At 41.1% G+C, this 18280-nt stretch overlaps 1 protein-coding gene across 1 annotated transcript; it reads right to left on the bottom strand.

The window, feature by feature from the left end:
- Positions 1–1182: 1182 nt before the first annotated feature.
- On the bottom strand, positions 1183–17713 carry LOC311287485 (cadherin-1-like; the record flags this gene model as incomplete). Its single annotated transcript, XM_084404355.1, has 14 exons — positions 1183–1304; positions 7109–7252; positions 7368–7592; positions 7664–7809; positions 8209–8453; positions 8532–8717; positions 8826–8954; positions 9037–9209; positions 9322–9466; positions 9821–9976; positions 10105–10245; positions 10500–10750; positions 14520–14634; positions 17633–17713. 14 exons carry the CDS (start codon positions 17711–17713, stop codon positions 1183–1185), a joined length of 2259 nt encoding a protein of 752 aa, XP_084260481.1.
- Between the last annotated feature and the right edge of the window lie 567 nt (positions 17714–18280).

The following is an 18280-nucleotide window of genomic DNA, read 5'->3' as shown; positions in this document are numbered from 1 at the left end:
GACGGTCGTTTTGACCGTCATGGGCCGGTTCTCGAAGGTGGCTCATTTTATTCCCTTGCCCAAATTACCCTCTGCCAAGGCGACAGCGGTAACTGTCGTAGATCACGTCTTTCGCTTACATGGCCTCCCGACGGACGTGGTTTCCGACAGGGGACCCCAATTTGTGTCCAAATTTTGGCAAGAGTTTTGTAAGTTACTGGGGGCAACTGTCAGTCTCTCTTCGGGGTTTCATCCCCAAAGCAATGGTCAAATGGAGAGAGCCAACCAAGATCAGGAGAGAGTGTTGCGATGTTTGGTTTCCAAGAATCCTTCCTCCTGGAGTCAACAACTTTCTATGGTGGAGTACGCCCACAATTCGTTACCAGTGTCATCCACTCCGTTTGAATTTAGTTTAGGTTACCAGCCACCAGTTTTTGCCAGTACGGAATCCGAAGTCCCGGTCTCCTCCGCTCACGCCTTCGTCCAGAGGTGTCGCCACACTTGGAGTAGAGCCCGTGAGACTCTTCTCCAAGTGGGGGCGCGCACCAAGGCTAAGGCCGATCGTCACCGGTCGAAGCCTCCCGTATACGTCGTTGGTCAAAAAGTGTGGCTTTCTACCAAGAATATTCCTCTCCGATCCGTATCTAACAAGCTTGCTCCCAAATTCATCGGCCCGTTTTCTGTCACCAAGATCATTAGTCCGGTGGCAGTCCGACTCAAACTTCCTCCTGCGTACAGGAGAATTCATCCCGCCTTCCATGTGTCTAAAATTAAACCTGTGTTTTATGCACGCATTAATCCGCCAGTCCCGGTTCCCCCCCCCCGTCGCGCCTTGTAGATGGGGAACCTACTTATTCGGTTAACCGTATTATGGACTCGAGAAGGAGGGGACGCGGATTTCAGTACCTGGTGGACTGGGAAGGTTACAGTCTGGAGGAGAGAAGTTGGGTTCCTGCTAGAGACATTCTGGATCACTCCCTTATCGATGATTACAATCGACAGGTAAGTCTGTCGGGGAACGCCAGGAGGCGTTCCTAGGGGAGGGGGTACTGTCACGGTTTACGAATTCACTGTCTCTCTCTCGTCTAGCGTGCTGTTGTGTGTGTGTATGTGTATCTCTGTGCGTGGTCACTGATTATCGGTGATCAGTAGCGCCATCTGGTTTCAATTGTTTGTCCTTTTATATGCTCAGTAACTGGTGTCTCATGTTGTCAGATCGTTGTGGTTTCCCGGTGTGTTTCCCGTGCCTGTTCCTGTGTTCTTCGTGTTGGTTTGGATTCCCCGTGTCTTCGTCGTGTTCGTCGTCAGATTCTCTGCACTCTGCACTGGTTTACCGAGCACCGTCACGAGGGATTACTCACTGGACCTGAGCACCATCACGAGGGATCATCGGACTTGAGCACCAGCGCCTGTTGTCCACCGAGGTCCCTGCGTCACTGTTCCACCAGCGTTTGTGTCCGCCCGCCTGTCCCGCTGTGTTGAAGAACATCTGTGTTCTGTGTTCTGACCAGGGTGCTTATTCTAATAAAGAGCGTTATTGCAATTACATCCTGTTCTGTCATCAGTTACACTCCTCGGACAGCACACCAAATATGCATTTATTCTATCTGACTTATTTGCAAGTGTGAAATCTAAATTCTCCAGCAGCAGTCATCTTTGTTGTAAACGAAGTCAACCCAAGCGCTCGTTGGTGACGTGGATGATTACGTTACTGTTGATCATCTGTCCATCATCGTATAAAGCCGCCCTGACAATTTGATTGATCCGAACAGCTTTGGTTCGGCCATAATAGCTCCACAACAGATCAAGTCCAGACCGAACTTCCCGACCTAAAAATGTTGTGGGCGGGGCTAAGTTCGGCTGGCATCCAGGCTAATGAGAAATATCAGCTGTGCTGAAGAAGTAAAAGTGTCTTCTATTTATGGTATGAAATCATATTAAGTGTAATGGCTTTTTCAGAACTTCCCTAAACAAGCTTTCTGAATATAAGATATTTGAAATAAACCTGAATTTACACATATAATTGTATAACCTTTAGAATGAAAAACACTAAGGGCCCTATTTTAAGGATCTGAAACACAAGTGTCAAGCGCAAAGCTCAAGTAACTTTGTGGGCGGGTCTTGGGCGCTGTTGCTATTTTCCCAGCAGGATAAATGACTCTTGCGCCCGGCGCAAATCTAAAAGGGGTTGGTCTGAAGTAGCTTCATTAATCATAGGTGTGGTTTGGGCGTAACGTGAAAGAGCGACATCTCACATTCCCTTTAAGAGCAGGCGCGCTTGTTCTAAAGCGGATTCCTATTATAACGGTGGATTTGCCAGGCGCACGCCAGGAGCGGTTAACAGCCGAGGAGACCGATGTTCTCATCAGGGATGTTGGGGATGGAGAAACACACCCAAATTAACTTCGGTTAAACAGGCATATGATAATTTGGGTAAATGTGTAAGCTAGATGTATGCTTTTATAATAAAATGTCTATCTATCTATCTATCTATCGTAATAATGTATGATTTGCAAAAATGAAAACTGCTGCTTCTGTGTAGATGAGAGAATCAAAGTGTATGCGCGTTGTGCACACGCTACATTGATTAAGGCCAAGCATGCGCCCTTAAAATAGCATATGAATAACATGCGCAACGCGCCACTGACTTTAAGCAGTTTTTTTTCGGTCAGTGGCGCAATTGTTTTCTAAACCTGTAAAATAGCACGAGGGAACGTTTGCGCCGGAACACGCCTCCTCTTTGCGCTGAACCGCCCCGGGGAGCGCAAGTGTATTTCTTAGTTAACCGACATGCGTCTGTGGAGGGAAAAGTCAGCTTTGCGCGGGTGCAAAATAGGAATGATACATGCATCGGTGTACAAAGTCAATTGCGCTGGGTGCAAGATAGGGCCCTATGACTGACTCAGTCAAATGTAGGCTGCTGGGTGTTGTATTTAAAGTTAAGTCTGCCCTCTTCTGGTAGTTTTGTAGAATTATACCAAACACACATTGGTATTCCTATCAATAACAGCAGCAGCAAAACAGCATTAGCATCAATAACAGCAGCAACAATAACATCAGCAGCAGCAATAATAACAGTGGCAGCAGCAGCAACAATAACAGCAGCAGCAACAATAACAATGTCAGCAGCAGCAACAATAACAGCAGCAGCAGCAGCAGCAATAACTGTGTAACAGTAACAACAACAGTGGCAGCAGCAGCAGCAGCAACAATAACAGCAGCAGCAACAATAACAATGTCAGCAACAGTAGCAATAACAGCAGCAGCAGCAACAATAACAGCAGCAGCAATAACAGTGTCAGTAGCAGCAACAATAACAGCAGCAGCAATAAAAGCAGCAGCAAAACAGCATCAGCAGCAATAACAGCAGCAACAATAACATCAGCAGCAGCAACAATAACAGTGTCAGCAACAATAACAGCAGCAGCAGCAATAACAGTGTCAGCAGCAGCAGCAGCAGCAATAACAGTGTCAGCAGCAACAATAACAGTATCAGCAGCAGCAGCGGCAATAATAACAGTGTCAGCAGCAGCAGCAGCAACAATAACAGCAGCAACAATAACAGTGGCAGCAGCAGCAGCAATAATAACAGTGGCAGCAGCAGCAGCAGCAGCAACAATAACAATGTCAGCAGCAGCAACAATAACAGCAGCAGCAGCAGCAATAACAATGTCAGCAGCAGCAACAATAACAGCAGCAGCAGCAGCAATAACAGTGTCAGCAGCAGCAGCAGCAGCAGCAACAATAACAGTGGCAGCAGCATCAGCAATAATAACAGTGGCAGCAGCAGCAGCAGCAACAATAACAATGTCAGCAGCAGCAACAATAGCAGCAGCAGCAGCAGCAATAACTGTGTCAGCAGCAGCAGCAACAATAACAGTGTCAGCAGCAGCAACAATAACTGTGTCAGCAGCAGCAACAATAACAGTGTCAGCAGCAGCAGCAACAATAACAGAGTCAGCAGCAGCAACAACAATAACAGTGTCAGCAGCAGCAACAATAACAGTGTCAGCAGCAGCAGCAGCAGCAGCAGCAGCAGAAGCAACAATAACAGTGTCAGCAGCAGCAACAACAATAACAGTGTCAGCAGCAGCAGCAGCAGCAGCAGCAGAAACAACAATAACAGTGTCAGCAGCAGCAACAATAACAGTGTAAGCAGCAGCAGCAGCAGCAGCAGAAGCAACAATAACAGTGTCAGCAGCAGCAGCAACAATAACAGTGTCAGCAGCAGCAGCAGAAGCAACAGTAAAAGTGTCAGCAGCAGCAACAACAATAACAGTGTCAGCAGCAGCAGCAGCAGCAGCAGCAGAAGCAACAATAACAGTGTCAGCAGCAGCAGCAGCAACAATAACAATGTCAGCAGCAGCAGCAATAACAGCAGCAGCAGAAATATCAGTGTCAGCAGCAGCAGCAGCAGCAGCAATAACAGCAGCAACAATAACAGCAGCAGCAATAACAGTGTCAGCAGCAGCAACAATAACAATGTCAGCAGCAGCAGCATCAATAATAACAATGTCAGCAGCAGCAGCAATATCAGTGTCAGCAGCAACAATAACAGCAGCAATATCAGTGTCAGCAGCAGCAACAGTAATAACAGCAGCAGCAACAGTAATAACAGCAGCAGCAACAGTAACAGCAGCAACAATAACAGTGTCAGCAGCAGCGACAATAGCAGCAGCAGCAGCATCAGCAATAACAGCAGCAGCAATAACAGTGTCAGCAGCAGCAGCAGCAACAATAACAATGTCAGCAGCAGCAGCAATAACAGCAGCAGCAGAAATATCAGTGTCAGCAGCAGCAGCAGCAGCAGCAGCAGCAATAACAGCAGCAACAATAACAGCAGCAGCAATAACAGTGTCAGCAGCAGCAACAATAACAATGTCAGCAGCAGCAGCATCAATAATAACAATGTCAGCAGCAGCAGCAATATCAGTGTCAGCAGCAACAATAACAGCAGCAATATCAGTGTCAGCAGCAGCAACAGTAATAACAGCAGCAGCAACAGTAATAACAGCAGCAGCAACAGTAACAGCAGCAACAATAACAGTGTCAGCAGCAGCGACAATAGCAGCAGCAGCAGCATCAGCAATAACAGCAGCAGCAATAACAGTGTCAGCAGCAGCAGCAATAACAGCAGCAGCAATAACAGTGTCAGCAGCAGCAATAACAGCAGCAGCAATAACAGCAGTAGTAGATTTATTCTGCCAGACCAAATATATCAACATTGTCATGTCCATTACATGCCAAACACTCAGAGAGTTGTCATGACAGAAATTTGGTTATCTGTTTCAGAAATTACAATTCAGTATTCAATTCAGTATTACAAATACAATTCAAGAAATAAACTACTACTACTACTACTACTACTACTAAATATACTAAATGAGTTACTGATTAAATGTTAAGATCACTTGGATTAAAGCTAGGGTAGGTAATATTTTTCTAAAAAAAAAAAATTCCAAATTTGTTTAAACTGTCTTTATATACCAATACACAATTAAAATATAAGTACTCTGAAAAAGAGAATATAAAAATCGAGTGACTGTAGACCTTTTAATCTGCAATAAACACAGCTCATTATTTCCATTCACTCCACCCCCTCCCTTCTGAGCTCCTTCCAAAGCCACGCCCCCAAAACACATGAACGCGCGAAACGCCAAACGCTCAGGCTCAGCTGGAAGACGCATTTATTACCTGAGACGAGTGGAGAGGAAGGAGCGCAGTACATACAGTGACATCATGTCAGAATCACATGTAATAAAATACCTAACTTTATCACTATGAATATAAACAAATAAGATTTCTTTTAGTACTCACTATCAAGCAAGCATATCGATACTGGTAAAGTTTGATTCGGTAACGAGCTATATTTATAGGTAAGGAGCTATATAAGGCAAAACTAAAAACAGGTTGCATTGATACACGTTTTTCCATTACCATCAGTTACACTGTGATGAAGGTGAATTTCGTGTAAGATTCATAACATATACGGTGTTTTGCATGTAAGAGTTTCCATGATGAAAACATTGTTGACTCTAATGAAGACTAACGTACACTCCGAGTCCGGAGACAAGTACCGCATCGTCGGTTCGAGGACAGGTCCGGGGTTGAGGGCGAACTAGAGGAGGTCGTTCAAGAGTGCGGGCAGGGTCCGAGGAAGTAGTTTTTGCCTTGTTTGCCCTCGCTGACTGCATATGCAGGTGCTTTGAGCTGAATATTTCCGGGAACGGTGACATGTGATGAGTGCACGCCGGGCAGCGCGCGCAGTGGGGCTCGGGCACGAGACATGAAGGCATCTGATTGGTTCTTTACACTCGGACCGAGTGGCAGTGATTGGTCAGAGTTTTTACTGTCCTGCAGCTGCTACAGAGGTCTGATTGTTTTCATTCCTTTTTCTGAACACATAATGTATTGACTACTATCAGGATGGAAGGACCATTTCACCCAGTATAAAAAAAAGTGTTTCTGAACAGGATTACCTACCCTACCTTTAATTGTTGGTCAAATATATTCAAATGATAAACAACAGATGCAAATTTGAAAGTTTAATGTTCATAATATTATGAAAGCAATTGCAATTGCTTTATAAGAAAGGTAAATAAAGATTAATCTTGTAAAAAATAGTTAAAGAGTTACGTTGTCATTTTAAATCTGGTAATACGTCAACAGAAAATATTCTTAAATGTTTGAAAACCAATTGTAAAACAGTAGAAAAGCCATTAAGAAAACTATATTATAAACCATCTGGCTGTATTATCCTTTAGATAACAATGATTACAGCAATATTAAGACGACAGATATAATACATGTAAAATGATGTTAAGCAAATGTAAAAAAATAAATAATTATTTATGAATAAATGATTAATGACTTATAAAGTAATTATATTCATTCATTCATTAATTACATTTATATTACATTATAAATGTAATGAATGAATGAATTATTGATAAACATCATCAGGGAGTCCTGTCATTTATGTCCTCTAATTCAATTATAAAATAAACTTCTCTTTTGGATTAAACCTTGTTTACTTCTTCACAGTAGAAATGGGCGAAGGGTTTATGAATGTATCATTGCAGACAGAATGTATTGCTTATTAGGCAAGAAGTGTTGTCACAGTCAGTACATTGCACTTCTTCTCCTTCGCAGTCACACACAGTTGCTTGAATGGTGCTTTCCTGATCCATCCCACCCTGATCAATAACTTTCAGGACAACATTGTAGTCACCCTGCTCCAATGCAGACTTTGGGGTCAGAAAGACACCGGCTGCTAAAATGGACACATTATAATAGTTAGACATGTATACCAAGCCAGACAGATATTTCAATGTGTAACATATGAAAAATAAGGTTAATATCTCTTTAAAACATTAGTAATTGCTCACATGTGCCATTCATCGAGGTGGACCAATATTTACTGGTTTCTCTGTAGGTCTCAACTCTAAAGGGACCAGCGAAAGGAGGTCCATCTTTGTCCGTTATAGAGAGAAGCACTGGGACTGAACCACGATTGCATATTCTTATATTCCTTTCACTGATGACAGGAGCGTTGTCATTTACATCCTCCAATTCAATAACCAGGGTTCCTGTGCCAGTTGCTGGAGCTTCACCTGCACACAAGCACAGACATCAGAAAAAGGCCAGCCATAATTCTCCTCTTAAAAAAGGAAACACAAATTACCATCATTATCCAACGCCAAAATGACAGCTCTGTATTTGCCATCTTTGACATGGGTAGATTCTCTATCCATGAGGCTCCTGACTTTAATAACTCCAGTGTCTGGAGTAACACTCAGCCAGCCGGCAGGATCAGTGCCAATTTTATACCTGGAAGGAACCAAACATACAGGTTAAAACTAGAAATGTTCAGCAAGAACAACTTAAGTCTTGCCTGGTGGTTTAAAAACATTTGAAGTTCAAAGGATATACAGGCATGCTATGATTTGAATTCTGCATATGAGAGATTTGACATTGGAAGGGATATAGGCCTTGACAGGTAGACAGTTGCTAAGGTGGTTCTCAGTGGTTACTATTGTGCTAGTGAGGCTGTTTGACCACAAAAAAAAGACCTTAAAAAGTCTATCACTGGAAGACTATGTGATTTTTATTGTTCTACAAGATCTGAATCTCTAGAGAAATCAGTCAGGATTTTCAAATGAAATAATGATATTTTAGTGGTTTGATTTGATTGTCTCAGAGGGGAAAATGATTTGCAAAATTTCTTACGTTATCTTCTGTGATTTTCCAGTGTCTGGATCAGTGGCTTTATAAGTAACTAATTCACTATCAACTGGTGAATCTTCAGGTTTGAAGATAACCTTCTCCTTTGGATTAAACTCCGGAGAATCATTCACATCTTCTACATTCACAGTGACTGTGGCAGTGGAAGTGGCCAAAGAACCGACAAATGGATCATCGTTCTCAACAATCACAGACAGAATGAATTGCTTGTTCTTCTCAAAGTCCAGGGGCTGAATGGAAAAGAAAGTGTCTTTTATTAAAGGTAATCCGAACAGCCATTGTGGAAACACATGAGCAACACACAGTACCTTTACAGTGGTGATGATGCCCTCTAGCTGGCTGGGTCCAGTACTGACACTGAAAAACCCACTCTTGTCACCGCTAATAATCTTATATTTGGTTGACCAGGCAGGAGATCCAGGCTCATCTCCATCAGTAACTGCAAGTCTGGCCACTTCAGCCCCTACTTTATTCTCTGGGACAGATACAGTGTGCTAAAACAAAGAGATGTATGGCGTACATAAGTATTAATAAAGTTAAAATGAAATAATTTGTTTATAAAATGCTTATTATAGCTTTCTGAATTTATTAATATACATTACCGTGGTTTGCTCAAACTGAGGTGCGTTATCATTGCTGTCAGTCACAGTAATAACAGCTGTGCCAGTGGTTGAATAACCGCCTCCATTCATGTCAGTAGCCGTAATTAACACAGTATATCTGGAAAATGTCTGAAAAGAAAAATGTTTTCTGGTGAGTTTGTCTACATGAAATTATTCTTCCACAATGTGAGATCCATTCATCATTTCTCACCTCTTTGTCCAAGCCTAAAGCATTCACACGAATTCCTCCAGTAACAGGGTTGATTGTAAACAGGTTTGGTTTTGGCAATTCTGGATCTTGCTTGACGATTGAGTAACTGACAAAACCATTGTTAGTATTTGGATCATCTGCATCAGTGGCTGTGACTGTCATAAACTCATGACCTTCAGTGAGAGAAGAAGAAAGACTGATGTGGTGAAACTGAAGAGGCATTTGTAAAAGAAAAAAAAAAACTGCTAAAAACCATTTTATTAAGAAACTGCATCATACACCTACCTATATCAGCAGCTTCAGGAACATTTCCATTGAATGGATTTTGTGTAAAAACAGGCTTATTATCATTTTGGTCCAGCACATATACAATAATTTCCATTGGCGCTTCTACAATATTTCCATCAACTCCAGTCGCATGAGCTACAAGCTAAAGACAGGAGAAGAGATACAGGCATGTTAAGAGACAAATATCTGAGGTTGTTTGAAAACACCAAAAAATTAAGAGTAATATATTTTAGTCCATTGTCTGTTAGCTTTGAGAAGTCAATATAAAAGTGCAGTTGAAGAAAACTGACTTAATTTTTAATAGATATACAAATAACAAAAAATTTGCTGTGCTATCAGCAAACAAATTAAAAGAAAACGTTTTATCTGATTAACTGATGACAGGTTTCATAGAATTAAGAATGATCAGAAAATCCAACGCTAAAATACACAAAGAACTAAAAGCTGATTTTAAAAGTTAGAGAATAAAAAAAAAAAAAAAAAAAAAAAAACGTACTCTGTATGAAGCTTTTTTTTCTCTGTCGAGTGGTCGAGTCACAAACAGATTCCCTGATAATCTTTCTATAGTAAAAGTCCCCTTAGGCTCCAGATCCGCTCCTTCACCTGTGATCCTGTATTCCATCTGAAGTTCCTTAGAAAAGTCCGACTGTATCTAAATACAACAACAAGATACAATAAAATAATATGTTAATAAGAAACAATAACAAAAGATGTAGATAACAGACAAAACTCTTTCTTGTCCATCTAATTTTTAACTTTCCCTTCATGACTTTCTCTCACCTGGTGCAGTTTCTCTGGGAAAGGACCTCTGCTATCCTCAGGTATATTTAATGGAGGAATAATCCAACCTCTCTTTGCTCTCTTCAGACCCGTTGAAGACTTTGGAAACATCAGAACCAGATCATCAGAGGGAGATTCCATCTGAAAATGTTAGTAAAAGAAAGTGAGCAACAAAACATGTTTGAGACTGATCAGAGAGAGCTGAGACAAATTACATTCATCAGCAGGGATTGGAAACATCATCAGTTTAACACAGACCTCCAATAATTAGTCCTAAACATGTACAGAAATTGAATTGTGCATTTACCATAAACCACACATAAAAACTGAAGTGTCCAATAGAGGTCAGGCTTGTACTGTACTGACAGCAGTTTCTGGAAGGAACTTGTTTGTACCTGTGGAGAGGAGATGTTCATGACCGTGTCCATGTGATGGTCCTCATGATGATGATGGACACACTCAACTCTGACAGATACCGTGTGCTTCTTGCCACTGGAGTCCCAAGCGTCCACAGAAAACACCTTGTGGCCTTCATGAAGAGTCACTTGTCTCTTCAGCGTTACAGTCCCATCCGTGTCCACATCAAACCGCCTGTCAGAGGACTGGAAGAGCGTTCTTGTTCTTCCATCGCATGCATTAAAAATGACTGTCAGAAAAAGAGATTCAACTGGCTCATTAAAACATCTTGTCACATGTAAACCTGGTTCCCTGAGTTTTAAGGCTACATGCTAATCTTCTCATTTATTATTTACTTATAAATATTTTTAAAATTCTCAATCGATTTTACACACGTCTGTGTTCAGAGTGGAAGGCAATGGTATTAGTGGAAAGAGCAAGATAAGCAAATATAATAAGACATGGACAGAGGGGAAGGGAGGAGCAAGGTGTAAGACGAGGGGGGTTTTCAGGAAATTCGAAAAAGAAATATTTCGCAAAACTGGGATGCAAACAGTTTTTGCGCATTTACAGTCGCCTGACGTAGAAGACGCGGTGTGTTTGGACAGAATACGAGACAGAGTTCTTTATTAAATTCATAAAAGACAGAAGAATTACAGGAATAATGGATTCTAAACCTCAAATAAATGCCACAATCAAGACCTCGAAGCAGAAATGAGTGAGAAACACCCAGAAACACCTCATATGTGCCGCTCACAAGTATAAGGGTCTTTCCTTGCCATTAATGCTTGGATAACACATATACGTCTCCTTTGATTTATAATAATGGCCAGTGCGGTGGCTGAGATACATAAACCTGCCAACGATTTTTGGAATGACTTATCGCGCGAAAAAAAAAAAAAAAAAGTTTTAGTCGCATAACATCGGTTAATGGAAACGCCAACATTTCACAATAGTTTTTTGTCGACATTTAGAAAAAATAAAATAAAAATAATCGCAAGAGTTTTGCGCAAATCTGTAATGGAAACGCGCCTACTGTCTTGGGTCTGCACAACACAGAAAGGCTTCTAATTTTTTTAAACTCCCTCAATGAAATCCACTTTCCTCAGGGTGATAAGGAGAAAATTGAGGGAAATTGTGTAGTTATTTGGGACAATTTCCAATTTCCAATTTCACCATTCAGCACAAGTGCAAGAGTGGTTTGAGCATCACTCACATTTCAGAATGGCGTTCCTTCCAGCATATTCTCCTCATGGAGATGGAAGATACAGTGCATTCTGAAGGTATTCACAGCGCTTCACTTTTTCCACATTTTGTTATGTTACAGCTTTATTCCAAAATGGATTAAATTAATTATTTTCCTCAAAATTCTACAAACAGTACCCCATGACATCGTGAAAGAAGTTTGTTTGAAATCTTTGCAAATTTATTAAAAAGTTAGTAAAGACATCGTTAAAATAGTCCAAGTGACTGCAGTGGCTCAACCTTAAGTTTATCAAGCGACGAAAATACTTTTTGAGCACAACAAACAAACAAAAATAACAGCTTTATTCAACTATTCATTTTCTTCTGTGTGGGCCTCTGACGTGAGTTCATGAAAGCAACACGACGCTTGCGTGAGAACTGAGAAGATGACGCAGATGGGTCTCGATGTTTAAAATGTTTCTAAAATGTGCATTTCCTGGATGTCCGAATCGTGAGAAACCAACAAGAAAATGTAAAAGTGCCTTACCAATGCCGCAAAATGAATGGCTTACCTTTCACACTTTCCCATTAAATGATCGTTAGTGTCATCTTCTCAGTTCTCACGCAAGCGTCGTGTTGCTTTCATGAACTCACGTCAGAGGCCCACACGGAAGAAAATGAATAGTTTTTATTTTTGTTTGTTTTTTGCGTACAAAAAGTATTTTCGTCGCTTGATAAACTTAAGGTTGAGCCACTGTAGTCACTTGGACTATTTTAACGATGTCTTTACTAACTTTCTGGGCCGGCAGATGCAATTACCTTGCAGCCTATGGAGGAGTGAGACAGCTCTCAGATTTCATCAAAAATATCTTAATTTGTATTCCGATGATGAACGAAAGTCTTACGGGGTTGGAACAACATGAGGGAGAGTAATTACTGAAAGAATTTTTTTTGGGGGGGGTGAACTAACCCTTTGAGCTCCACCAGGTTGGATGGGGAGCATCAGTGCTCAGCACAGCCATTTTCAGATCTCTCTGTAGGGATGGTATTGGCCAGGTGATGAGCGGTGCCTGGTTTCCTCCAGACATGACGCTTGCCATTCAGGCCAAAGAGTTCAATCTTTGTTTCTCATGGTCTGAGAGTCCTTCAGGTGGCTTTTGGCAAACTCCAGGCGGGCTGTCATGTGCCTTTTACTGAGGAGTGGCTTCCATCTGGCCACTCTACCATGCAGGCCTGATTGGTGGAGTGCTGCAGAGATGGTTGTTCTCCTGGAAGGTTCTCCTCTCTCCACAGAGAAACGCTGGAGCTCTGTCAGAGTGACCACCGGGTTCTTGGTCACCTCCCTAAATTAGGCCCTTCTCCACTGATCGCCCAGTTTGGCCGGGCGGCCAGCTCTAGGAAGAGTCCTGGTGGTTCCTAACTTCTTTTATTTACGGATGATGGAGGCCACTGTGCTCATTGGGACCTTCAATGCTGCAGAAATTTTTCTGTACCCTTCCCCAGATCTGTGCATCTATACAATCCTGTCTCGGAGGCCTACAAACAATTCCTTGGACTTCATGGCTTGGTTTGTGCTCTGACATGCACTGTTAACTGTGGGACCTTATATAGACAGGTGTGTGCCTTTCTAAATCATGTCCTATCAACTGAATTTACCACAGGTGGACTCCAATCAAGTTGTAGAAACATCTCCTGGATGATCACTGAAAACAGGATGCACCTGAGCTCATGGACATCACCAATTCTCTTAAGAGAATTGCACGAAAGCACTTACTGCGCAATACACTGGAAAAACAACATTGATGTTGAATTTTGCGGACCCTCCTGCACTTGCGCACGTGGAAAGTATAACACAACCTTTAGTTCACGAGTTCACACTTACAAATAAGTCAGAATAAAAGCGTATTTGGCGTGCTGTCCGAGGAGATGCTCCGGGCTCGGTATTCGGCCCGAACCCAGAGTACTCCCCCGTATTCCTGGCTGTGAAAGAATAAGCCAAGAGTGAGGACTCGGGGTGGTGGAGGGATGCTGGAAAACTGTCAAGGAATGTTAGGTGAGTTGACAGAGTGAATAAATATATGCTTCCTCTCATGCTGATAGGGTAGACATGGTAATTGTTTGATGACGAGTTGATTGGATTGATTATTTGAACGTGCTCCTCCCAAACTTTGTTTATAAAACATCATTTATCAGCCTCAGGTCTGTGCACTTTAGAGGGTGCAAATGCTTAATCGAGTGAGGCCGGTGACCCCAGCACTTCTTGGGGGAGTCAGGACTACTTCACTGCTTCTCTGCTCCCCTGATGGGTGCTGATGAGAGCTGAAGAGGGATCGGCTCACAAGCATGACAGATTCTCGAGCACAATTACACTTTTTTCATGTGTCCTCACAGAGACACAGAGACACACACTTTATGAAAAAACTGAGAAAATGAGAACACTATGAGAACACTATGTCGCTGGAAATTCTAACAAAATATGGGCAGATAAATTGCTTCCAGAATAAGAAACACATGAAGAGCAATGGCATGTCCTGTTGAGGCACGGGTGATGGCCCTCGGAGAGTGGTGTTAGCACCATCAGCCAATGAATTGGTGTGATTCTATACAGGATTCTATGTTTTCATAGCATCAGCTACTGATGAGACATTGATACTGATTAATACATCATTAATCAACACTTACAGTATTTGTGAGCTACAATATTTTTTTATAGTCCTCAGTTTAACCATGGTTAAAAAGATTGCATTTCGTAAAGAGAGATTATTTAGCCAAACACTAAAAATATTTTACTATTTTCAGATGCTTCAGTGTTTTGTATAAAGAGATCAGCTTACCTCTTCCTAGTCTTTCTCCTTGGTGAAGGTCATCTCTTTGCACTTTAAAAACCAGCAACTCCGACTCAAAGCCTGGAGAACATGAAGACTCCTCCGCAAATTCACACAAGAGGACCTAATTTGACGAATATTAAATCTCTTTATGTAACACATATACACTTAAAATGTATGCTATTTTGATTATGTAATCACTTCCAGCACAACAGCAGTCCATGTGAGCAAAACTGTGGATCATTTATCATTGCTTTGGCAAAAAAATTCATTCAACTACTAGCTCTCAACTTCATTAAACCTCTTAAAAACACACACATTTAAAATGTCAAATAAAATCAGATTCTCAAAAAATAAAACAATTCTCTGAACATGATGAGTACAATCAAACTCTAAAGAGATCCAAAGTTTTTGGAAAGTGCCCTGAATAAAATCCTACCTTACAGAGGAAAATAAGAACTCCCAATCGCACAATCTGCATTGTCTCAATTTGAAGCTAAATGTCTCGAAAGGTCCTTTAGGTAATACTTTCTTGTTGGTCTTTAAGATTGCACAGCTGTTTAATTTCCTGAGTTGGACATTTATTATCTTTTTTTGGGGGGGGGGGGGGGGGGGGGGGTCGCCTAAGGGAGTGGCATTAGAGATGTAAATTTGCAAGAAAATAAATAAATAAAATTATTCTCAAATTAACTCAAAATGAAGACAACAGTATATCAGCATTTCACAATTTAGGACAGTATTTTTATGACTTGACTGGATCTAAGGGGGTCTATGATATCGGAAGCTGTATCTGTTAGCATTTTAAATAACCTCAAGGGCCGTTTCTGGACTCACATGTTTTTCAGAAACCTGGTGAAACAAGTGTTTGGGAACACAACAAGTAACACAACCAGAAAAAGTTTAAAAGTACTTTTTAACAGTGTTGTACTAATGGTAACAAAGTGGGGCAGAAGTAAAACTTTTACACTTTTATACATTATTTACCATTATTTGCCTACACAAAACATTCTGGTCAAATTATTATTATTATTATTATTTTATTTTTTTTGCCTTTATCTTTCAATACTGAAGTCACTTTGCACAAAAATCTTTATACAGTCTGCATTACCATCATGATATGAATCTTAGCCCAAACTGTTATTCTCATCTTTTTTTCCATTGCTAACACGCATCGGTCAAACCTGAAGCCACAGTCTCAACTCTTCTCACAGTCAGCAAACAGAAGACTGTCACTAAACAGTGAATCATTTAACATTTTTATTTAAATACTGCGTCTTTCAAAATCCACAAACTCTTTTCTCCATCATCTTCTATGCAGTTTGTTTTTAATTCACTTTGGTACTATTTTTAAGTAAAGTGTACAAAAACAAATACAAAGAGCTAGTCACTCTTTTACTCGATCCAGCTCTGTGTTCACAAAATGCAAATGTCTCACACATACAAACACACATACTTTATTTCATTATGTAGACATAATGGTTTTATACTAAGCTGATGACATTTTATTTTATTTTAACAGAAAAAAATTACACTAGAGTATTTTATTTTGATTAATTTGATGAGCAAGTAGTGGTAATTTGTAACAAGAAGTTTTTGATTTACTTTTTCCCTTATGTTTCATTGTAACATATAATGAGAACATTTGGTTTAATCACTAGAACACAAATATGATCTTCTTTCAAATCAGTACTTTTAACAAAACGTTTATTCAACAGCAAACAATGTCAAGTCATGTCACCTTTACTTATATAGCGCTTTATACATTACAACGTGTTTCAAAAAAAAACTTTACATGGATAAACAGGAAAATAATGATTCGAGGCAAACACAGTTCAATTATGTAAAAAGTAAATAGTGTCACTGTTCAACTAATATATATATATATATATATATATATATATATATATATATATATTCATATATACTTTTATGATATTGACAAAATTGACTGTTTCAAAACTTTTGAAAAACTATAAAAATACATGCAATGCACATTACAATGCAAGACTTGATATGAAGTGATATAAAATTAATTGATTATAAATGTGTCGTTCCAGTGTGTTAGCAAATGTTTTAAGATATACTGTAACCATGGGCTTTTATGCTATAACAGATGTTCTTAATGAGAAATGTTCAAATCAGAAATGAAAAAGTATATTTTGATGATCTGTTGTGAGATTAGTAGCCTTTAAAGAGTTTGAGATTGTTCCACTTGCTTAGCAAAGCGATTAAAAACTGTAGACAGGAAGAAAGTGGCTGAACATCATGTCAGACGATCGACCACATGCTCTGTGGTGTTATCTAAAATAGATCAGCATGAAGTCAAATAGTGATGCAGCAGTCGCAGTAAACCACTGACTTGCACCATAAAATTAGCAGAAAATGTATATAGAATTTCTGTCCATCCAATAATAATAAACACTAATTATTTTACAAACATATCTCAGGCACCAAAGCAGAATTTCCAGGTATGAAACAGTTAAAAGAGAAGGTAATGAAGACTGCGCTCTGAGGACATAAGCTCTGAATTTTTGAAGACTAATATTTTAGCAAGAAGATCAATGAAGACTGAATTGCAATGGTGCGTAAGTACACAAAGGCATGTACAACAGCTTCTGCACACTTAACGCTGAGAGAGGTGAAGAATTTCTGCCTTAACAAATTAAAATGCAAATCAAATGTGAGGGAGAAGTCAAAGTTTACTACTTACTGTAAAAATGACAAAAAAAATCAGGCATCATTCTGGGTTCCTCAGGTCAGCACGAAGAGCCCTCTTCTGATCCAGAGGAGAGCATGTTGTTTGCGGCGTCTAGCTCAGGGGATGTAGTTGGAGAGGACAAAGAGAGAATCAGTTGAGCGCTCTCCTTCTGTCAGCCCCACATCCAGGAAATTATTGGGTGTAATGGTCATGCCATGGCCAAGCTAAACTTAACCTGGTCACGTGAGAAACAGACTCGACAAGTGATTTCTGGTGTGCCATGACCATCCCATGAGCCTTCTGTTTCTTTGTGATCTAGTCCAAAAAAAAGTCCTGAAGAAAGCCGTATTCAGCCTGCATCTTTCCTTTCCCACATTCGAGTCCTTCTTTATGCTCCTGTTTTGCCCTCTGGACTCCTCAGTACCTCCGTTGAGACCGTTGAGACCTCCGTCATGGGAAGGTTTGGAGATGTGAAGGGGCAGTTGGCGGCATTCAAGAGATACATCCCGGTCCAATCCAATTCTTCCTCCTTCAACCTACAATCATCCTGACCCGTCAACAGATAACTGGAGACAGGGTCAGAAGGGAAGTGTGGCCACTCATACACCCCACCCCCTCGCTATGCTATGCTTTCCCGGGCTGCTGAGAGGATCGGGCTCGAGTAGAACCCACCACCGTGTCCTGAGCCCTCAAGGCTGGACGATTGGTTTCTCGGGGTGGCTCGTGCTGGTTCTCAGCGTCCCACCCCGGTACCTTTCTTTCCAGAGGTGCATGAGGAGCTCACTAGGTCGTGGACACAACCTTTTACTGCCCGAAACTGTCTTGGTGGTTCCTCCCCCCTCGCCACCCTTGATGGCAGGGTGGGTAAGGGTTGCTATGCAACTCTGCACTAACTCCACCTGGCGGGGGAATCCCTGTCTCCCTTCCCAGATCTGTAAGCACTCGTCGGATTTAACCTACAAGGCTTACCAGGCCTATGGGGAAGCCGCCTCTGCCATACACGCCATGGTGTTGTTGCAGGTCCATAAGGCCTGCACAAGGGTGGTCATGACACAGAAGTTCTGCAAGAACT

This window comes from Rutilus rutilus, assembly GCF_951802725.1.
Source record: "Rutilus rutilus genome assembly, chromosome: 3".
In the NCBI taxonomy this organism is placed as follows: Eukaryota; Metazoa; Chordata; class Actinopteri; order Cypriniformes; family Leuciscidae; genus Rutilus; species Rutilus rutilus.
The sequence above is the reverse complement of the archived record's forward strand: the minus strand, read 5'-3'. Positions and strand labels throughout refer to the sequence as shown.